At 37.2% G+C, this 23,784-nt stretch overlaps 1 protein-coding gene across 5 annotated transcripts in view; it reads left to right on the forward strand.

Annotated features, from left to right (window-relative positions):
* SMOC2 (SPARC related modular calcium binding 2) overlaps positions 1-23,784 on the forward strand; it is a 139,143-nt gene that overhangs the window by 30,431 nt on the left and 84,928 nt on the right. For all 5 annotated transcript variants that reach the window (XM_017817597.1, XM_017817599.1, XM_017817600.1 and 2 more), the window contains one exon: positions 12,678-12,849. In XM_017817597.1, coding sequence (XP_017673086.1) covers positions 12,678-12,849 — 172 coding nt within the window. The remainder of the gene's footprint in view (positions 1-12,677; positions 12,850-23,784) is intronic.

Genomic DNA, 23,784 nt, shown 5'->3' on the forward strand with positions numbered 1-23,784 from the left:
TGGAACTTGCTCTTTGGATTTGCCTTTTCTGAAAGGCTGGGACTGGAACATTGTTGCAAGAAGCAAAGCTTTGACTGGACTAACTTAAGCAATAAGAGTGAGCTGTTCTTTATCATATTAATTACAGTTGACTCATGTCATTTCACCTCCCAAAACCAATGATGGTTGGTTAAGATTATATCCAAACCAGTCATAAGTTACCAATGAATCAGTAACAGGGTATTTTGGGCTGGTATACAAAAACATGTCTTGCTCCATATTTAGTTAGCTTGGATCCTCTTGTGGTTCAACAATATTTTACAGAAACAAAACATTTTCAACTTCAAGCAGAGTCCAGTTTCCTTAATAAAACTTTTAGTGCAAGGAGAGCAAAGAATCTAGTCAATTTACAGCTTCATTCCTTTAAGAGCAGCTAACAGACGTACATCTTGCCTACTCTGTGTCAAGACTTTCCACTGTCATTTATTTTGATTATCTAATAGCTGTTTTGATATTAAAAGCATGGTGTGCAGCAGATGAATCATGATATCAGCTCCTTGTCGTGCTAATAGTTTCTGCTTTTCCAACTGTGAACAAAAAAGACTGAAGTGTTAAGGTATGGAAACCTTATTAAGAAACATATCCTTCTTGATTGGAATATTTTCTATTTTTCTCAGGTAAGTTTGCAACTTGGTTGAAATATTGCTGTGGAGAAACATTACGGTACAGCTTTTAAAAAATTAGTGGTAAGGAAAAATATTTAGATAAACCTTGAAAAATACACCTCTGCCTTAACAGTGTTGGTTTGCTGTAGAAATATTAATGTATCATATCTATTCTGTGTTTTCATGGATATATTAACAGTGATGTCATTGTTTCTATATGTCTGACAGCTACGTAAAGAAGTATCTGGAAACTGAGGTGCTCCTAAAGCTAAAAATTCCATAACTAAATAAAACACTATGCTAAGCTGACATAGAAAATACAAGTAATCAATGCTCTGCAATAAATAAGCCCAAGTGAACTAAAGTGAAAGTCAAGTTTGTGGCCTCATTTAGAGCCTGATTTTGTGACTTTGGCATTTATTTAATGTTTTGCTCTTATTGCATTTGTCATTTGTGGTTTAGGAAATGCTTTACAAAGCATTTAGGAAATGCTTTACAAAGTCTGTGATTCAGTCAGTTCATTGCAGGTAGAAAGAGTAGTGTCCTGACTACAAATATTGCCTTGATTTTTAGGAAGACATGGCTATTTTGAAAAGGAGCATTGCAGTTATATACCTCTTACAACTGAATGTATTATTGTTCTCCTCTACTCTTCTAGACTCAGAAGTGGAGGAGAACTGTGTGAGTACATTGAATTCAGGACTTGCCCTGAAAGAGCTAAAAAATCAATCAGTACCATGCTGTCGGGAGAACTAATAGTGTGCTGAGCCAAGACAGCTCAACCCATGCTTTTTCCTTGGAACATCATCCTAGATTGCATTAAAAATGACCTTCAGTGAAGATTTTTTTTTAATGGAAACAAAAAAGGTCATAATTTAGTTTACAAAACATCCTCAAATGTTTTTAACAGGAAAATCCACATACCAGTTTTGAAGGATTCATACCATTTCTCTTGCTGGGTTCTTGCTTTGTTAACGAATTGGGCCTATTTCAGCCATGACTAAATCTTATGTAGGAAAGAACATTTGGAAGGATGACATATGTGGTTAAAAAAACAGGAATGAGTTTCTGGAGTCCTGTGTTTAGTTCCCAGCATTGCCACAGACTTCCTCTGTGACTTTGAACAAGCCACCACATCTCTGTGACTAAATTCACTGTCTGTAAATTGATGCTAGTAGAATTTCTCTCTTTTAATGGCAAGTTGTGAGGAGAACATATATTTGGGTATCAACTGCAGCTGCAGAGGACTTAGATTTTTAACTTTCTAAAACATGTGAATCCAAAAGAATTATTTAAAGGTGTAGCCAGTTTCTATGGGTTGTTTTGATAATGGGAAAATGCCACAGAGTATTTGGAGTTGTTTGCATCAGCAGTCTGTGGTACTTTGGCACCTCTTCCTGTCAGACGGCTTCACAGCACAACATACTTTCCTACCTGTGAACCTGAGTCCTAGCCAGTGATAATAAACCTATGACAGATGTGTCAGTCAGCTAATAACGCTGCTCTGAATACATTGTGGGTGGAGCTGTGGTGTAGACTGCAGTAGTGATGGACCTCAGGGAACTTTAATTTAACAGAGGGGCCTGGCCCTCAAGTGCTGTAAGAGGTGACTAGGGATACAAGCCTAGTGGATGACATCCAACAGGTCAAGTGACAGACCGTGCAATGACAGAAGGATAACTTAGTCCAGGTATCAAAAGCAATCTGTTCTAGGTCTGATACGGGACAGATTTTTTTATGTCCCCAAGCCTACATCTTAAAGAGAAGAAGACCTCTCCAGTACTAAATATGGGCACACCGAATTCGCATAAAACTTTTGCTCTCCTGTTTTCTGAACAGTTAAACAGTGAGTTACATTTGCCAAGGTGTCTGAAAAATACCCTTGTTTGTCTATTCCAAGCCATATTCGTGGCTGAATATATTTGCACTGACATTTGTCATACTTATCCAGATTGTTTTTTAATGTGGTCAAGCACTGTTCGCAGAGAGCATCAGTAGACTGTGGTGGGCAGCTTGTAATTCTCCTTAGGTTGCTGGCCAGACTCTCCCTACAAAGAGGGGTGGGGAATGACAATTGCCCTCAATCCGGTCACCTAATGTTCTTTTTCCTCAGGCAACAACACAAAGGGAGATAAAAATGCATCTGCTGTGGAATATATTCTTCTTCCTCTCTGTGAGGCAGTGGACAGGGAGAAAAGATTAAACTTTTTGTAAAATAGCTTCACAGTTTCTTTTCTTCCTCCCATGTCAGTGAAACTTGGACTGGGTAGTCTTTCAGGACATATTTAAAAGCCAGCTGGTGTGGAAGGCAAAGAACAGCAAGGAACATGTGTTCTGCTACAAAGAAAGAAGAAGCCACTTAAAATGTGACACAGAACTTGGAAAAATTCTGGTTTATTCTTGTAAATTGTCTGGTTTGGATCATGGTTTGTTGACCCCTTCTATCCACTACTAGATAAACACAGAATTTTTTTTTCAGATTCAAGGGTTTTTTGTTTTGAAAAAGTCCTCATAATAATTAGAATTAAATGGCTTCCTAATGGCTTTTTTCCCTTGGAAAACAATGGTTTAAATTAAAGGAAAACTGTTTTTGCTCAACATACAAACAAACATACAAGAGTTCCATAAAACCCCAAATTTGGGAGGAAATAGAACTGCCAGTGGTTTGAGAAAACCACTTACCAGTTCTTATGTCCCTATGGAAAGTGTTTTTTTCTCATTAGACTAGCTTGTTAAACCCTTATATATTCCAAATATGTACTATTTAACTTTTTGCTTTTAGCATGATTCCTCTTTTTAAAGATGACAGTATTTAAAGCTAGCAACATGTTGTTTTAAGATCAACAGTTTCACAAGAGCAAAATCTGCCTCCCAGACTCAGCTGCCTGCCTTCCTTCCCAGATACTTTGTTCTGAAGGAGCTGATGGCAGTGATAAATGTAAGAGAGTTAGAGCTCTGTAGTTATTGTCAGCAAGTTAGCTTTATGGCTTGGGGATTAGACCTTTGATGTCTTATCGAGTTTCTGCACTGCGTGAATCAGTTGCTTACTTGATTTAAATTCTAAAAAGAAATGCTCTGTTGTGATATTGTCTCATACTGTGTCTTCGTCATTTGAGATGCCCTCTGTGTTCTTTAGCTCCCTAGGAAGAGAAGGCAGCAAGCCATATGGAGGGTGGCCAGTTGCTTGCCAATCGTGATAGGCATTAAATAGAGTTGCACAGAAACTCAGCCTGTTTAGCTGAACCTTTCTGTCCCCCACAAAGGGAGATTGTACCCTAGAAGTCTGCAACACAACGTCCAGTACTGTTTAACTTTAGCTTTTGAGGGGGTCCCCCTATTCCTTTAATAAACTATTTCCTTTTCACTGAGGTAAGTGGTTCTTATGAAGTTTTCTTTTTGACATCCCCCAGTGCAGCTGGACTGATGTGGAGAGCTGGTAGCTGCTTCAGCAGGTGGTGGTGGGAGATCAGAGGTGAGCTGGAAAGGAAGTCCCCCTTTCACGATTCCAGGGATAGGAATTTTACCCTGGAGATGACCGTTTCAGACCATCTAGAAGCTCATATTCAGGGTTTTGCATGTCCTATGTACTGGTTGAGGAGGTTTCTGGCCTTTGTTGCAGAGGTTCAACCTAATGCTTTTTGGTTTGAGTTATAGATCATTGCCTTTAGTTTTACTGTTTTAAGCTACCTCAGACACTTTAAAGGGTGTGTGCTGATATCCTTTAATCCTAAAATAAACCTCTCAATATAGAAATGTTGATCTGATTTAGATTTTTTTTGCATTTTAAAATAGTTTTTCAACATTTTGGAAGCCAAAATATTTTTCAAATAAGCAGTCTTTGAACTACATTAAAAAGTAAATATGTCTATTTTCCCAAATTGTAGCTGAGGTTATAAAAGACACCAACCAGACAGATTAGCTGTGTGTAAGGAAACTAGCTAACAAGATGGTTGTGCTAGTCCACTTGTATTCTGAAAGATGGGTCAGTACTTATGAAAAGCTTAAGTAAACTAGAGGATAATTCAATACATAGACAATGCATCCCACTGTTTCTCTGTTTATTTTCTCCCTGTGTGACTTCTGGCAACTGAGAAGAAACACTATAAATGACAGCAACCCGCCAAAGAAAAGATTATGAATAACAATACCACAAGAATAAAGGGCATAAAGTTACCAGTGACTTGGGAAAAATGCAGAACACTGGACTCATGACACACTTAGCAACTAGGGGGCTACAGTACATGCAGAGCAGAATACCTTCAGATTAGAAACCCTTTCGAGTTTCAATTTAAATTTATGCAAGTTTGTCTTGTTTCTGGTAACCAAAAGTGTGTATATCTGTAGGTGTTTGGCTCTGCTGAACCACTGTACTTTGCTGGTAATACTCCAAAACCGAGAGAAGTAATGTCACTGGACACTGACAAAATAAAATGGCTGAGATCTGTCTAGTTAGCAGTGGTGCACACCTTGTTGCTTTCAGCACTGTACTAAGACTGTCTTGTTTTCCATCCCAATCTACAGTTCAATTTTCAGGCAATGCATACCCTTAGTTTAGATACTGTTTAACTTTTTTGATGTTGTAAAATGAAAGAAACCAGCTTTTTATGTTAACCTGGAGTTCAAAATTATTATAATAAATATCACATGAAGATTTTTATTTAATCCCTGAAAAATCAGATAAACTGTTCTTTTGAAAGAAAAAAAATGCAGTCTATTTGCGCTGTGGTGCACTTTTATTACTCCTGAATATCTACAGTATTAAATATGTTGGCTGTTTTTTTCTACTGTGACCACACTAGGCTCTGTTTGCAAAAATAAGCGATTTCATGAAATATGGAGGAGCCCTCATCTTCGAGGGGAATGAATGTAGTCAGATAAAGGGTGTTTTAGTGTCACTGATGGTCTTTGTCATGTTTTGAAAATTAAGACTATTACTTTATTTTTAGTTATATGGGGTCAATGCCAACAAGTTGTTCATACATTTTTTCCAGTGCTCAGACATTGCAGCTTCTGGCATGACTCATTTCAAGTGAGTGCTTTGTGCTTGCAAAGACTATATGGTAGAAGCAGTCAAATGAATCAGTGAAAGGTTCTTCTGAAAGGGTAATTCACCAGGGCTGAGTGCTACTAAATAGGACCCAAACCTACTTCTATTGCTGTCTGTGTATTTACCTCAGTAGAGATGGAACCAGATCCTAGAATTGAGCTACGCAAGGGAATAGCCCTTCAAGAGATAGGATGTACTACCTTTAAGTTTCTTTTTAAGACAAAAGGAGAGAAAAAACAGTAGATTTTGACTGCTTGTTCTTGTAGCATTTTCTGGCATTTACATGTAATAAATTGATGTCCATCCTGTGTCACAGTTTGCTTCGATCTTAGCTCAGTCCTTCCTAGTTTACATGGCTGAACAACTTAGAAGTTTTGCCTTTTTTAGTAATTTGTGAAGCAGCAGTAAAAAGAAATGATGGATGTGCTGGCATTCATTCTCCTCCATCCCTCCATCAATACAGCAAAGTAGAGGTCACTAAAAAAACACCTGTTAAAGCAATAAACATTTAAAAAATAACACGCCAAAGCAAAACATATCAATCAAAGCACAACTCTGTTTAATAATTTTCTGTGCTGGTCATAACAAGAGGAGACTGTAGTTTTGGCAGTGAGGCTCCAAAAGCTCTGCAGCACTCTAGGGCACTAAGTAAAGCACAACACTGTTCTAATTGATAGGTAGGTAACTAGAAGCTGACTTTGAGTACTGATCCATTAGTGATTAAAAAAAATAAAAAACACCACTACATCAGGAACAACAAACTCAAACCCCACCTTTCCACTTAGTGAAACTGCATACTCTAGTTGCTGATTTCAACCATCCTTGTTAAAGTTTATAGGGAAAGAGGTCTGATATCGTAAGTTACACATGAAAAGTTACATGAATATAATGAGGCAAAGGTGGTGGTGGGGGATGTCTGTTCAAAGGTTTAACAGGGTCCTTTTCAATAAAACAGTGTCTCAGAAGGTACTTAAGGAAGCTTAACCTTAATGGTGATGTCTTGTATGTCTGTAAAAAGGAAGTCCCAATTTGAAGTAGGCAGGTCTGAGTTTGTCATGAAACAGTCATGAAGGACTGTTTTGCTTCAGTGGGACAGCACAAGATGAACTAATCTGTTAAAGATAGGTTAAATACAGCAGTTATACAGAGTTGTCATTTTGAAGGTATCTGCTGGTACCATTGTAAATAACAACAAGGATAAGGAGAACTTAGGTTTTCCATACCATTCAGTGCTAGGGCTGAATGCTTTCCTATGGCATTGGGATGAGAGTGGAGTTTGTTCTGTAAATGTACCTTGAAATCAGAATATGCTGGGTTTGAAGGGACTCATCAGGACCACCTTCTACTTCATTCTTAGGGAGAAGAGTGATGAAATAACTATTGAAAAAATTAGTGGTGTTTTAATGAAGCAGACTAACCAAGACAAGACTAGCTGATTTGGGTGCTCTCTAAGGCAGACTATAACTTGTGGATATTTAAGCATCATTGCCTTTGTTTGAAATACACATGGGAATATGACTTTGCATGTTAGAGCCTACATGTGTGGATATATATATACACAGTGGTATGTGTGTATATATATATATACACACATACATATGTATTATTATTGTCTAACTCATTTTCCCATTGTAGATAAGCCTGGAGGGAACAAAATATTCCTAGCTTGGAGGTTTCCACATCTGCCTTTCAAGCCGCTCTCAGACAGAAACAGCATGGCTACATAAATCGTTATAAATCAGCACATTTTTCAACAACAAAAAGCTCTTAGCACAGAGCCACTTCAGAACACACTGCTCCATAGTTTGTTCGCAGACCTCCCATGCCAGCAGCAGGGAAGTCAGACTGTTGTATTCAACAGCTCACAGTAACCAGATGCAGAATAAAGAAATTGCCTTTCAAAGCTATAGTCTTCACTAGGCTTTTCAGAGCCAAACAGTGATGTCTAACATCCATCTTTTCTCTTCTGCTTATTTTTCAGGCCTTTTTGGCCTTCAGCACTCCAAGATGAAGTGTTAGTCTCCTGTTTTGCAAGCAGTCTTGAATTTCATTTTATATTCTGAAACAGTAGTTTTAACTTCATCAGAGGGACACTCTCCATATATAAGGGGTCCACAAAAAGTAACAAATTAAAAACCTGTTGTCACTGTGCTTAAATACCTAGCGTCAGTAAAGGATATATAGGTTAAGGAAAATTGAAGGAGTCTATGAACTGAAGAAAGGTTGAAAACCTCTGAAGAACTGTCCAAATCCATGAACCTTAAGGTCTGTCTTCTTCCTAGTGTACAGACTTCGAACTGGTCCCACAGAAGAGGATGGAGTTTCTATCCACAGACAGAAAAAGCAGTTTCTTGGTCTTTAGCTTTAGTAAGAGAACTTAGATTAGGGCAAAGAAAAATAGGTTTAGCATAGTTATGAGTTATGCTTTGTGTGCAGCCTGTTTGTATTAAGGATATCCCTAAAGAACTGCAAGAATTAGAGGCAAACTGGCCTGAATTAAAAAAAAAAAATATTAAAAAAAAAGAAGTTGGGGAACACTGCCCTACCTTGCTCAGATTAATCAGACAATAACCTGTGACCAAAGACAATCCACAGCTGTACATTATATTGTGAAATGTAGAATAGAACATTACTGCTTTAAAGGCTTTGAGCCAGATTCGATAACTAATCTCTACCCCCTCAGCCTAAGTGCATCTGTCGTCAGCTTTTCTTCCAATGGAGAGAGACATCAATGCTCCCCATGATCAGACTGTAAGACTGGTCTTGACTCTTCTTCTTTCTTTGACTAGTGGTTTAGCCTGTAGATGTATCCAGTTTTTTGCTCTCTAGCCAAGCACCTTTTTTCTTTCAGTACACCACCGTCTGCTTAGGTGGAAGAAGAGTTTCTCTGCGCTACACAGTGTGGATTCACAGAGTTGTGCATTTCCAATGCACAAATGTGGATATGTCTCAGGTTTATCTGAAGACCTTTTCTGTCCTAGCAATGATGTAGCTGCAGGATGTAGACCAGAGGGAATGGCACTGAATCCCTGCATAAAAGCGGATAGTGTAAGGTAAAGAGGAGATAAGTGTTATGCCATAGCAGTGAATAAACTTATATATGCATATTATCTTGGTAAATAGTTTAATATCACAGTAAGAAAATGATTGAATATCTACTCTTGAGGTACTGGAAAAACTTGCTCATTGACTGCAACACGTTGCTTGTGGTTGAAGAAATAAGCTGTCCACAGCCCAGATGTGGGACCAGTGATAAAAACAAAACTGAAAGATAAACCAAGCAGAAGACAGAGCAAAAATGGAGCATAAATGTTTTCCTCCACTTTAAGCAAGGTTTCAGATATCCGCTACTTCATATTCTGAACTTCAGTAACAGAGGGATGAAAGATCACTGGGGCCATTGGTGATATAGGGAGGCATGTTTCAACCAGTATTGAGTCTTTGGGGAGTGAGACACTGAAGGAAAATACTGAGATTCCATGATGCCTGACACATATGAAAGTAAATAATATTTCATCAATGCTTATACCTGTCAAGTGGGTACACATATCTAATTATTTTAGTTTTATTAATGAGGTAAACTAAATAATCAAAAATTTTTCTGATACGGTCCCATTTTCATTCTTCTCAGAAATACTACATAAGAATATAAAGCACTGCCAAGTAGAGAATAGGAAGCCCTTTGGAAGTTGTGTATTGTCAAGTATAGTGCTTTGGAAAGGCTAAAATAAATGTTATTAAAATGTAAAGCAGACGATAAGTTAAAGCAACTAGAGTTAAGGAGTCATTCCTGTTGATCTGTGGTATAATTTGTAGTCAAAACCAATCTTTTGAAACTGGACTAGGCTGGTTTCTGTGTTATTAGAGCAAAAACACACCTCTGTTAGAGTGGTTTGCTTTTTAATAGGATTTAACCATAATTGTCCAGTTTGTACTTCTAATTCAAAATAGTTCCACCTTGGTCGACTATTGTTGGCTTAATTTCAGTTGCTACCAGCATTCAACAGAAGTGCTTCTTTAAGCTTGTCTTTCAGTGAATCACGTTTGTACCATAACAGATTTATTTGTTAAATGAATTCAAAGACAGAATTAGGTGAACCAGTATTGAAGGTGAGTCACTTTCTGGTCTGTACTGAACCATCTTTCTCTCTAAACTGTCTTGTTTTGATCTAAGGGAATATTTTCACTGGAAACTACAGCTCTAAGATGTTCATCAGTATGATCCCAGTTTTCATGTCACTGACTCTGCTTGTTCCTGTTTAAACAAATAGCAAATCTCATGAGAAATTTCATAGCCCTTGCTTGTTTCAGCATTAGTTTTGATGTATTTGTTGATTCCTTTGGTTATGTGAGCAAGCAATACTGATTTGCACTTTTATCGTCTTATACTGCTGTAGTAAAGATGATAAGAAGTAATTTCCAAGTGTCAATCACGTACTTTCTATCTGTTTCTTTTTCTAAGTACATTTGCTAGTCTCTCTTGCATGTTATCGTTCCTCACAGTTGCTTGCCTTTTTGTCCTTCCTGCTCTTAAATCCCGCAGTTACATTAGGTTGATGGAAATTGTTTAAATGTATAACCCAAATTCTCCAGTGAGGTTTGGCTAACCAGCAAGTTATTCAAGTGGTTTTGTCTCCCGGGTATGTCTTCATCTTCTGCTTTTCCAGGTTGCTTGAATATCCTTGAACCTATAATTTGCCCTAATCTCCTCTAAGGCTTTGAAATAATAAAATACTTAAATAAAACTCTTTGGATAAATGCCCTTTAAAATATAGCTTTATCTGTGAACTATCATGCTCTCAAGGGAGTGGACTTTGTTCCTCAGATGATTAAGGGGATTTTCTGTCCAGTGTGTTACTGTGTTTTGTCCACCATGATCAGACATATCCATCTTAACTCCTGCAGCAGCTCAAAACAGAACAGATGAGGAAACTCTGGGAGAAAAATGCTACAGAGACTAGGCTGTTGTGGTATGTGATTTTTTTTCTGCTGCCTGAGTTTGGTTCCCCGGTCTACTACATGATTTTCTGTGGGTCACAAAGCCTTCCTGTGCTTTTGAAAAATAATTCTCTGCTCAACAGGGATGTTACTGAGGATAAATTAAGGGTGGCAAAGTGCCTAGCCGCTACAGAGGGGTAGTCGTATACATACAGAAAGGCTCTACTCAGATCCTGACTTCATAAAACAGAAAGAGGGAGATCACTTGACTTGCCATCACCAAATCCACCGAGGAAATCCAAGGCAAAGCAGAGGACTGGATCCAATTTTTCTGCCAGGGGCCCCATGTGGTCCTTTTTTTGTTGAAAAGTCCTTTTTGTAGTCCTAGCTAGGCCTAAACCTGGAGTCCTCCAGATGCCTCCCAGGCAAGAATGAGAGGCTTGGAGGATCTCACCAGGGCTCCCACACTGCAGCTCATAAGGGCACCCACGCAGACCCTGGAGACCAACATGATTTGTAGGTTGTTGAGAGTCATGGGTGCCTGTCTTTACTGTTGCTCATTTTGTGGGTAAAGGAAGATGACTTTAGTTTTTCTCCCTTCCCGTGCTGCTCAGCTAATTATTAATTTCTGTCAGCAAAAAGGATCTGCAAAATAACACCAAAATATGGGGAGAAGGAGCATCTATCCTTCACTTTTGGAACCCTGTAGCTAAATTCTGTGAAGAAAGATTTGGGGTTTGTGTGTAATTTGTGAGTAATTTGCTTCTGAAGCTAATTATTCTTAAAAATGAAAAGTTGCTGAAAAACATTGGGAAAAGGAAGCTTCCTTTTTTATCTTAGTGTACCACTAAAATATAAAAATTCTGGTAAAAATCCAGAATGACTATTATTTTAAGGGGATACCTTTGAGATAATCTCTCCATTTGGGGCATGCTCTCCAGAAAGACATCTGTATTTTCTCATGTTAAGTGATAGGAAATGCAAATAGACCATGGCTTAAATATGAAGAGTATGGAGATTTATAACTCTCATTATACATCTTTTGTGTGTAATAAAATTCAGGAAAACTACATAGCAATTTTTTTTACTATTTTTTTAGCCCAGTTACTGCTCTTTGTCCTCCTTTTTTTTTTTTTCTTGAAATTTTCCACCTACTTGTCTTAGTTTCTTATCTGAAGTTCAAAATTTTCTGTGTCTGAGGTTTATGATGATGAAGTAGCACCAATGAAAACAGTGCTTCAGCTAGATGAAGACCTTTTCTTGGGCGACTTTTAAGGCTCAGGAGAATGATTGCCTCCTGGTAGCTATATGTCATACTTGTTCAGAAAAAGCAAAAGGATAGAGAGATTCATCTGAGGACTTCCTTGAGTTCACCTTCTTCCTAATCCCTGCTTTTCAAGAGCTCAGAAGATAAAGTACTGTCTTTGCTTTTGTCTGTCTTTGTGTTTGGCTGGCACATAATGGCATCAGAACCAATTAGTTCTTCTGGCAGCATATTTCAGGGTGAGGAGCTCCTGCTTTTCACGGTGCCAAGGATGATACCAAACTCACAAGCCTTGTCTGCAGTCTTGGGGGTGGAGAAATGAACAGTTAGTCTTGGTTCAATGTGGCTTTTAGGCAGAACTAAAAAGAAGAGCATTGAAATTCACAATGAGAATATGTATGTTAAATCTTATTTGAGTCTTAGAACAGACTTTTCAGGTTTTTATTGTAGAATAGTTAATACATATCTAATAAAGTAGACAAGTTTCCATTGCTGTCTCATTTTTGTTGTGAAGAATGTTTCTGCCATAACCATTTTTGTTGTTGTTGTTGTTATGAGCTTAATACTGATGGAAGGAGATTCAGAGACTTCCTAATTGTGATACTGCATTTCATGTATGTTATGGAAATGTTGCAGTAACTGCCATTTCAAAGCAGCAGACTAAAAAGGCAGAGCTTTCTTTTCAGTTTTGGGTAATATTTGTGTCTTCCCTGGGGAAGGAAATCACAGAACAGTTTTCACATGGGAATAGCATTCCTACAGCATTAATTTTTTATTTTTCTAGTTTTTGAGAGTGGACCAAGATAAAGACAGAGAATGCAGCCTGGACTGCGCAGGTTCCCCTCAGAAATCACTCTGTGCATCTGATGGAAGAACTTTTCTGTCCCGGTGCGAATTTCAACGAGCAAAATGCAAAGATCCTCAGCTGGAAATAGCCTACCGAGGCAATTGTAAAGGTGAGGAAATCAAAGTTTCTCTTGATCATAATGAAAAATAATAGACGCTAAAATTGTTTTTTGGAAATATCCGTGTATTGAAGACTAGGAGTGTTGGACTTGAAGATTTTTCTAAAACAAGTAGGTTGAAATCCACCATGTTATTTCTATAACACTACGCTATGTAAAGATAAATTAATCTTGAGTCTTCATCAAAATTATGACGCCCACACCCATTTATACTATAGTTAGTTACTGTTAAGAAAACTGCATGGTTAGGTCCTTGTTCTGAAGGACCATATTACCAGCAAGCTCAGAGAAACTCTTAAGATTGTTATCTTGCAAGGTTTCGGCACTTTGGTATTTTGAGTTAGAGATAGTCAAATTAAGTCTTGCATTTCCAGACTACAATCCTTTAGAGGGGGGTGGTGGTGAGGGGGTTTCAATTAAAAGAAGGAGAAAAAAAAAGCTTTGTAATGCACAGAGCTCTCGCAGGCCATTCCTACATTCCTATCATCCATTCTTTTACTTCTGATCTCTGTTTAGAGAAATTGTATGACACGCAAACCTACAAAATATCCGTTGTCAAATCATTTCACTTTTAGAGTAGCGTGGTGCTAGAGAATGCATTTCTTTACTGAAGTGTAAGGTGATTCCCACCGCAATGATCTTCTTTCTAAAATGTAATAATAGCAGTGATCATAAAGATTTACTTTCCCTTTCTCTCTGTCTAAAGAGAGGGGCAGGGTGTGGACGTAGGGGCTGGGGGGAGGAAAACCCCAGAGACCACACCAATTCAACCTGTAGGAGGCAATTTTCCACATCATCTCTCTCCATTAGCTCCAGAAAACCTCTGAAGCATCAAGACTGCTTCAAAGAGACATTCTGTCTCATCTTCTGCCTAGATGAAATAGTATCCTCATTCTTCAGCCCTTTCATAGTAAACCATTGTATTACCTGATGGATCTATTTACTTTGGTGAACAAGGATAACATAATGAAGCTACCTGAGCCAAAGCTTTTATTACACTCATGAATGACAGAGAGAATTATTGTGCACTTTGTATTTGTTCATTTTATACATTAGAGAATTATACATCTTTATGGAAATTAGTTTTGAGAGTTTTTCTTTATTTTTTTTATACCATATTGAAAATATCATCTGCAAGAATTTTTTTTCATAAAGATGTGAATTGCTCTACTAAATGTGTCCTCAGTGGTGCAGTCAAATTTTTCCGCAGTCAGTAACTGCAGTTTGGAGAACTGCTCTTTTGCTGTTTATTATTAATGAATAGAGTGCCAGTACAATTGTAGAACTTGAATTAGACACCATAGGCAGTGCATTGTTAATAGCAAATACTCATTGTGTTCTCCTCAATCAAATATTTTTAATCTTACAATTAAATTAATACAAACATCCCCCTAATGTTTAAATATTTTTCCTTTGCATGGTAATAGACACATATTTGCCAATAATATACTTGGTCAATATCAGTAAGAGACTGGTTTTCTTTTAATTCTACATTTTCATGGTATTTCTTATTCAGTCAAAGCAGTCTTAAATTTCGAAGTGACCAATATCTTTATTCCTACCCATGGCTGCAATCATCAGAAGTATTTCAAGCTGTAAAAACAAGTTTTAGAGAAGAGAAAGATGATTTGTTGGCCAAGCTGCAGTTTCAGTTTTAGCATTACTAGAGCTACTTCTGATAGTCTCATCAAAGATTCTGAAAAAGCTAAATCCTCAGATTAAGACGTCTTTTGAGCCAGTTACATTTGAGTGGTGAAATTTGTTGTTGCAGGTGATGCTTGATGAAAAAGCAGAGGGCTGTTTTAGTAGAGCTAATCAAAAAGTGATGATTTCATTTCAGAACAACTTTCAAGGTTTCAGAGTTTGCTTTCATTCCATGTTGGAATGGAAGCAGATGCTGCTGAAAGTGTTCATCTGTCCCCCTAAAAAAACAGACACCCACCCTTAGTCCCCAATAAAGCATTGGTTTTGAAGCAGATTTCGAGGTTACTAGTGCAGGAAAAAGGGAAAGAAACACGCATTTGCATGAGTAAGTTCTGAAGGGAGAAAAGAGATTATTCCTGGTATAGGTCTCATAACTTTAAAACCATGTCTGATATTCATCCGATATTGTTCAGAAAAGGCAGAAAAGGCAGTCTTAAATCTGTATCTGTCTCCTCCTTTCTTCTTTTGAGGTAAAAATCATTATTAAGCTCACAAAAATCTTCTCTGAAAATTAAATATTTCCAGGTTCCATTTTAATTAGTTGAAAATATGGTGTCTAGCTCTTTGTTTGGTTCAGTCTATTCAAAAGAAATCTCAAGACCTTGACAGTTTATGTTGACAACCTTTTGTAATAATTTTGAGTCCATCATTTCTTGTTTATATATACAGAACTGTGGTTTGTTTTTATATCCATAAGGAAGTTTGAACAGGCACCAGACTGGTGTCTGCTTTCTCTGTTTCTTTTTTCCCTAGAAAGCCAAATTTAGATTGACTCTTTCTCCTCTTTCTCACCTGTTCTCAACATTTTTCTCATCTGTTTGGTTTTGATTACTTAAATACCAAAATCACAAAGGGATAGTTTGCTTTATGTGTGCTTGCTTTCCCCTCTAATTCAAGTTTCATTCACAGTAAGAGTGCTCAGCCCAGGTAATTCTTCAGCATTGCAAAGGAAACAATTTTAACATCCTAGACCTTAAAAGATCACAATAAACTGGTAGCATTTAAACCATTTTCCCCCTTGCACTTCTGTTTTAGTTCCTGATGTCTATAGCAGAGATCAAAACAGTTTAAACAAACCTGAAAATGAATGAACTGTGAAACCTTCCACTCAGTTCTGAAAAACTCACCTTTGACAAAAAAAGCATCAAAATAGACTGTTCTGATAGTGTTTTTTTCTGCAGACATTAGTTTAGTAATTTTTTTTTTTAACTCCACTTCCAGGCAATGCTGGAATCCATTGGTAAGCTTGAAAATGCTATAAGAAGTTAAAATCTTATAAAATTTCTAGCTTGCTTTTGCAGTTTCCAAGGTCTCAAAAAATCTGTGTACACTGTAGATGACTATACACATTTTTGGATACTTTTCCAAAAAAAATCTTAACTCTGAAGTTCTGGAGTTTTGCCACTTGCTCGACACAGACGTTTACTGTGCAACAAGATTATGAATCTAAAAAATAAATGTATGTTGACAGCTGAGAAATACTATTTGTGTTAGGTGGACTGTGAAAATATCACCTGTGATGGGGGTCAACTACATGCACACACAAATGCTTCACAGTCCAAATCTGGACCAGCATAGCCAAGGAAACAAAACATACAAGAAGTGGAAAAGCAATATGATTGCTATTAAACTGCTCATAAAAACACAGGCACTATGTCTAACAAATTAATTAAAAAGTGCAAGAACACAGTAGAAGCACCCACACATGTAAGGTGGTAGAGTGCTCACTGTTGCGCTTTGAGACCTGGCCAGGTAGTGCTTTCCCGAGGACTGTATCTGTCTGGCTCAGCAAAAAGATGGGTGAAGGACTGTTACCAGCAGACAGCATGCACAGAGGTGCCTTCTTTCAGGGACTTCAGACTGTTCAGCCTGAGAACTGAGCCTAGGTGCTCTTTACTGGACTCTCCTGATGCATGCCAGGGAGGATTTATTCCTATGAGTAATATAAACTCAGGGAAGAGTTCTTTAGCACTCATCCTTATTCCTACCACTACAGCTGGTGAGGATGGGACTGGAGGGCTCTGAATGTCACAAAAGGAAGGCTTTGTAACCTATAGAATAAATCCTTTGATATTCTTTGTTAGTGCATGCAAAAAGTACATCTTGAAGTTCCTTAGTCTTGAAAATAGGACCAACCATGCAGAAGTGTCATGTCTACAAAAAAACCCCAAATGATGCAGTTGGCCCTTATGAGTAGGAAGTGTTGACCATCAATATGTTCTTCCGTAGGGCCAGTAGCTGGGGGGATTTTACATGATTTGGAACATAGTATGGATTACTCCAAAAGGCTGTGCTTGTATTGAAACTGGAATGGACAAAACATCAGCTATAATCGTCTTCCCTAGCAGGCAGGGGAAAGGCGTTGTTAAGTGAAGATCTGCTTCTTTATTTTACAAAACAAAGCTGAATATGTCACAAATTGCTATAGATAAGACTACTTGAAACAAGTAGTTTGGTCTTTTTCATTGTGCATTTGTACAAGGATTTGGGATTTTTTCCCCTCTTTTTCTTTGTTAACTGTTCAAAATAACTCTGTAAAATTTGCTTATATCACTGTAGGAATTTTCTATTGTTATGAAAATTTTGCATTATCTCTACAAAAGAAAAAGAGAGAATGCTTCAACTGAAAATGACAATGTAGGAGCTTTACAGAGTGATATTTAATTTCTGAGGGGTTTGGAATTTAGCCTGGCTGACACTCAGAGTATGTATTCAGTATTTGCAGAGGTGGCCCCAACAGTGACTTACAGCTCTGTGGGTACACTAAGGAAAGCCATCATACAGAGTAGTGTCATTGTTATTCTATAACTATGTAGATCCCCTTTCTGCATTGGAAACCTCAGATAGCTCATGTGTAGTTTAATTCATTTATAGTATGTTAAAGAGCCTCACTGTTTAAAAATGCTGTACTTTTATGGGCTATCATAATGAAAGGTACTATCTACAATCTCGCAGTTCACATAAAGAACTGAAACACATCAAAATATGAGTGAGATTTCTCATAAAATAGGTATTTTACTATTTGTTTTCCTAAAATAAAAAAATGCTCAGCATTTGTTTCTTTAAAGTAGGGCTTTCAGAAATAGTGAGAAGTTTAACCCATTTGAATTATGGGTACAATGATTTGATGAATGGATTAAGAACATGCTTAAACAAATTGAAATTATCTGAATTAGGGTACCTTTCTGTCCTTGGACAAACATGCTGATACGATTTTCCATTTGTGAAGAGAAAGGAGGCATTGCTGGGCAGTAGTTGTTTTGAGCTCACAAATTAAGCTTGGTCCCATAATTCATGAATCCAAGCATAATTTGGGAAAACATTACTGTTGCCTTTTAGCTAAAGAACTGGGTTGTAAACTCTGGACATGGCTTCCGAGTGCACACCTTATCTAGTATTCCCATGGAGTCTGCCATCCAGCTCAGGTTTACCTGTGAGCCAGCCAGGTGTGAGCTTGGCATTTGCTTGCAGCACCTGAGAATGTCCCTTAGCTCAGTGTGTGGGCAGGGACATTGTCTTGGCCAGTGCACTTGCTGCCTGGAAGGCGGCCTTATGGGTTGTGTTTAGGAGGCAGAATATGCTCCCAGGATGTTTCGTCTGGAGAGAGAAAAATGTAATGAGCAGGTTTGGTTCTTTTTCCAGCTGAAATGAGTGACAGTTGGACTGGGCCAAGGTGTCATTCTAAAACATAATCCTGAACACACTGAGATCTTGCGCAGTCTGCAGATTGAAAGCAGAACATGTCTTCATATCTTCTCACCTCTCCTTTTTCTCCTCTCCCTTTTCTTTTTGTTCTCATAGTTTATGAGGAAAAAAAAACAAAAGTCATGCAGTTTTTTTCATTATTTTGGAAAAAAAAGTATTGAAAAGAGAATGTATTGAGAAGTGGTACTGGCTTTGGTTTTTTTTTTTTAAATAAACCATATGGGGGGAAATTGATTATAGGGCAGATTTTTGTCTTAAAATGCTTTTATCTAGGAGCTGTCTCCTCATTTTTCAGGCATATTTTCTCACTGTAGACACTGTGTTTAGTATGCATGAAGACTGCAAGTTTCCAGACTGTGATGCTGGCAATCATGAGAGAAACACTTGTCAGCTGCAACATCATTTTGGTTTTGAGTCTTCATTTAAATCATGTGTCAAGCTGTTACATACACATCAAGCTACTGTACTAAAATTGTTGAGAAACAAAATATTTGACAACTCAGTGAATAAAGTTAAAATTTATGTTTCTCTGAAAGCAAGTGGAATTTAAAATACTCAATTTTTCTGGATAATATTTCACCGAGCACAATTTGCTAAGTAAGGCATATAAGAACATTCTTGGGCACAAGAAATGTAGCTTGTTAGAATCAAATATGCACTACTACAATTGTAAGAAAGGAATCTTTTTGTTTTGTTTTGTGAAATTTTCATTTCTGCTCATGTATTTTCCATTTAAGTTTCAGATAACATAAAAAGGAACTTCTTAAAAGAAGTGAAGTAGAAAGTGCTAAAAAACCAATACTGCACTGAAGATTAGGAACCACCAACAGTTGCAAGCCTTCTCAGGCTTTCAGTAAAAGAATTAGTAAGCTGGCTCATAAGACTTCTCTAAGCTATTAGCAAATCTCTGCTCTGCTCTGCTCAGAAAGTGTGGTGTAGCCTTTGGTACGCAAAAAATCAGAAAGCTGTAACTTTAGTTTCTCTTGCAAGCATTTGATTCAGTTCTAGTCAGACTGTATCTCTCCAAATGTGACTGAGAGAAAACTGAGAGAAATAGTGTGCCAAGAGGAAATCCAGCACAGCATTCCTTATTTTATCTTAGAGCTTAGCTATCTAAATTGCTGTGTGGCTGCAAAATGCGGGGGGAAAAAAAAGAAAAAAAAAGAAAACAACAAAGAAACCTCACACTGCTTGGGTCTGTTAGATGCCAATAGAGGAGAGTTTAGGCTAAGATTGCTCTGCTGTTTTGTTCGAATCCAGAAAGCAGTAATAAAAATAAATAGTGAAGTAGTTGGCCAACCCTTGTCACGAAGCAGCAAGTCTTTGTTTTATGGCTCTGTCAGGCTAAATGTCTGTGCTGACATCCTTTCCAACCCAAGAGACTAATATCTCTGCATCTTTAAAACTGACACTTTCACCATTTATCTATCACTAGAGGCTACAGCTATTTATCTGCTTTGTTTTTAAACATGATCAGTTCTGCAGAATATACACTGACCTGGGAAATTATTGTGTTGTGAGTAGTGTATGCCGTATAAACCAAATGGTGTCTTGTGTTCTGAATTAAACTTCTTTGTGCTAAATTAACTACAAATTAAGACCATTTGACTTATGTCACATCGCTACAAGTTAGCAAAAGGGTATAGCAGTGGGAAAGAAGCACAAAAGTAGAAGTGAATTCTGTTTCATTGTTAGGACAATTCTGTAAAGTGCTCAGGTGGACAGCTAACTTTAAACAGCTTGTTGCACTTCATGTTTCAAAGTTTAAGGACAAGTAAGTGTATAAAGGTGTTCTGGCGTAATCGAGGTGCAACAAGGGAAACCTACAGAGAAATAGGGAGAAGCTTGTGGATTATGTCTGTCTATACAAGGTCTGCTTGTTCACGTCAATGTGACTTTAGAAAAGCTTTCTCTTTAGCGTAAGAACTTCTGAGTGTCTGTAGAAAGCTGTCAAGGGAACTTTTTCTTCAAATGAATAAGTTAACCAGTTTATATGTAATTTTTACAAAGTAGTAAATATTTCTTATCTATTCAGCAGAATATTTCATCTATAATAAAATACTAAACTGTGAAGTGCATTTTATGCATAAATACATAGCAAGGTCATGTCACACACTTTGCTCTTTGAAAGCAAACAAAGTTTGCTCCATGAATTGAGACTGAGAAAGGTACTTTTATTCTTACTGAGATACATAGCAAACCAAGAAATACCAGATGAACTAAATTGAAATTTTTGCAGGAGATTTATCTATTCTTTTGGCAAGCTGTTTATTTTCCCAGAGACAATCTGGGTTAGATCTCCCTGTAGAGCCCCAAAATTGCTGTAAATTCAGTAGTATCGAATGTCACTTTTGAGATGGTGCTTACACTTTGATGAGTTTGTGTCATTGTTTTAAAGATAAACTTCTACTTTGCAGTAATAAACTTCTCTCTGTATGATATATTATTCAAGGATTAGCCAGCAGAGTTGAATTTGATGGATGTTTTTTCCCCGAAGCTCAGTGTTTTTGGTGCTGTACTGTTGGAAATACTACCAATAAAATGAGATTGGTTCCAAGTCAGTCTGGTGCTATTTGTGAGATTAATTCTGTTTCCAAAATTTCCTATTGACTTCAGTGCTATCTTGGGAAGATTCTGCAGTAATGTACCAACATTCACTTCACTTCATAGGTGAAAGTCTTCCCCGTTGCATATAGAATCTTAGCACAAAATTAAGATGTCTTTATATTTTGCTTGTGCTTTCTCTTCAGTGGTCTCCCCTGGAAGCCAAAATTGTCACCAGGGCAATTCAGAAAGACCTGCCCAAACAGCTATAACTCTGTACCCTCCTCAGCTCTGTGTATTTCTGTCCACTCCCATACAACTATTTTTGTCTTCGGTTATACACCCCAAGATTTGTTTGTCTTATCAAACCTTTGGCTGCCTTTGCAGTCCTGGTGCTAAGTCACAGAGGGTACAATCATCACATTAACCAGCATACTGTGCTTCAATGCATTGAGCTTTGTACCAACCAGTCTGACAGGTAATACTGTCCCGGAGAACTGATTTAAGGTAAAATTCTTGCTCAATTTCTATGCCATGAGAGGTTTTTTTTTGTTTATTTTGGTTTTTTGTTTGTTCGGTTTTGTTTTGTTTTGTTTTGTTTTTTTTCCCCCATTCCCCACAAGGTTCTGGGATGTAAAAACCCATTTACCTGGATTTTAGAGGATAAAGTCTCACTGAGTTGCCATAATTCCAAATTACAGCTGGACATACATATCTTCAAAATTAGTTCTTCACATTGTATGACTATAAGGAACTAAGGCCTCATTTCAGCCAGCTTTTAACAGGTCTTAGAACTTAATGGTCTTTTCACAAGTTCATGGACCAGATTCCAGCTTGAGCCTACTAGCTCCCTTATTTAATACTTTAGCTAGGGAGTGAAATAAAGTGGGAATTCTAGTAACAGATTCAAGGCCCTTATTTTTCCACTAGACAGTTCCAAAGATTTAAACAAAAACAGATTTAAAAAAAAATACGTTTATAGCATTGCACAGTGCTTGTCAACCTTCCAGCACCTTGCAGCCTTGGAGTTCCCTCTACTCACAGGTTCTTACCAGAGGGACATTGCTCACCTCAAAAGAGTTTAGCCTGGTTTGGTAACGGTCCATGATGAAAAATCAAAATCTGTGGGCTGATTAATCAGCACAGAGGTACCAGGTAAATCCTACCATTTTTCATTCTAAGTCTTCATTTTAAAATAATCAGGGTCCATCCTGATCTGAATGATTCCTGTTCTAGATAAAGAGCGAAGTTGAATTCATATGTGAGAGAGTTTCCTGGTATCCCCTTAGATGTATATATATATGTATATTTATTTATTTATTTATATAAATCCCATTCTGACAAACCATATAAACCTACACTCATCCTACTAATTTGAGATTTATGTGAGTCATCTTCATTAGTTAGACTACTGCAAGGTGCTCAGAGGGGCCTGTAGACAAGAATTATCTGGGTGCCCTCAAACGACTTTGCACAACAAATCCCAGATTTGGCTTTGCTGAATGGTCACGAGCAATGGCCATGTGAAAGGTTTGTTTCCCTATGTGTGTTAAGAGCTACAAGATTTCCCTACAGCTATCTCTTTTCTGGTATTTTGATGTGAGCTTATGTTTCAGCTTTTCTCCCAGTCATGTCACAAATTTATTTTCCTCATCCTTTTTCAACTCTTATTTATATAACTGTCTAGTCCTTAAACATCTTGAATTCTTTTTCTTTGGAAAAATTGTCTGTAATTATACAGTAGATTTTGAAGATATTGCAACCAGGACACAGAGGCAGATGCTCAGATGGTGTAATCTTAAAAATTTGTTACAAAAAATATTATAACTTCTTTTGTCTTCAGTGATTTATTTTATTTGGAAGGGATTTAGCTCCTCTGAATTAATAATTTAATTGGTTATTAATATTTTGAGTATCAATGTTTTTTATGTCTTCTTTTTATCTTAATCACCCTATTACATTTCCTCTATCAGGTTTGGGCCTCATTTCTGTGCCATAGTTATTCTCCTGTGGTAATATCTTGGTAAAATAAAAAATGGAACTGGAAATAATATTTTGACTTTACACAGTTTCAGATGCTTGATAAGAGAATTTCCTCATGGGTTTTTTTTCGGCATACTGAAGTATAGTAATGCCCAACAGCTTTAAAATGTTTCCATGGTTATAAAATACAAAGTAAGACTTCAAATGTGAATTTTATATTCCAATAAATTTGGTAATTGTTGATTTTAAAGCATATTAGATCATCCATGAATAGGAGGCCTTTAGAGCATCGGGCTGTTTAGGAACAAGTTTGTGGACAGTTTTGGAGAACTTCTCTTTCTCCTTGGCATGTTTTCATGATAATTCAAATGTTGGAGATAATTTACAACCCTGCTGGTACTGTACCAGAGACCTTATGTGATGGAATTTATATCACTTTTCCTTTTAGACATTTAAACCACATGTCATTCTAGAAAAACGAGGACAGAGGTCCAACAAAGGAGTGATTTATTTTCAGTTAAAATACTAGCTACATTAAAACCACATGTTATTAAGTACTGTATAACCAAACCATGCTCAGAAGAAGGCTTATGACACCAAACCTTGCATAAAAAGTTTCTTTTTTTTTTTTTTACCCAAAAAACTTCGGCAGTGAACACATTAAAAGACTTTACCTGAGCTGCACAGTACGTTGGCTGTACTTTTCCCCTGATGAAACAAGCTATTAAAGTACCAGAGTACAAGTTAATTCAGTTCCTCGTTATTTTTCTTTCTCACATTTCTGGATGCTTGAAGTTTTCTGATCATTTTAGGTATCATTGCATCTCTGTAAGCATCCCTCCTGAAAGAGCATTATACAATTAAGATTGCTAAAACTGAAATATAGTTTTTCATTTTTTCAAAATTAAACAATTTGTATTTTGGGTGTATTAGCAGCATGAACTCTCTAATGCTCCTGTGAGAAGAGTAAAGTAATGCACAGAAGTAAAG

The sequence above is a fragment of the Lepidothrix coronata genome, unplaced genomic scaffold (genome assembly GCF_001604755.1).
Source record: "Lepidothrix coronata isolate B3197 unplaced genomic scaffold, Lepidothrix_coronata-1.0 Scaffold61, whole genome shotgun sequence".
Taxonomy (NCBI): domain Eukaryota; kingdom Metazoa; phylum Chordata; class Aves; order Passeriformes; family Pipridae; genus Lepidothrix; species Lepidothrix coronata.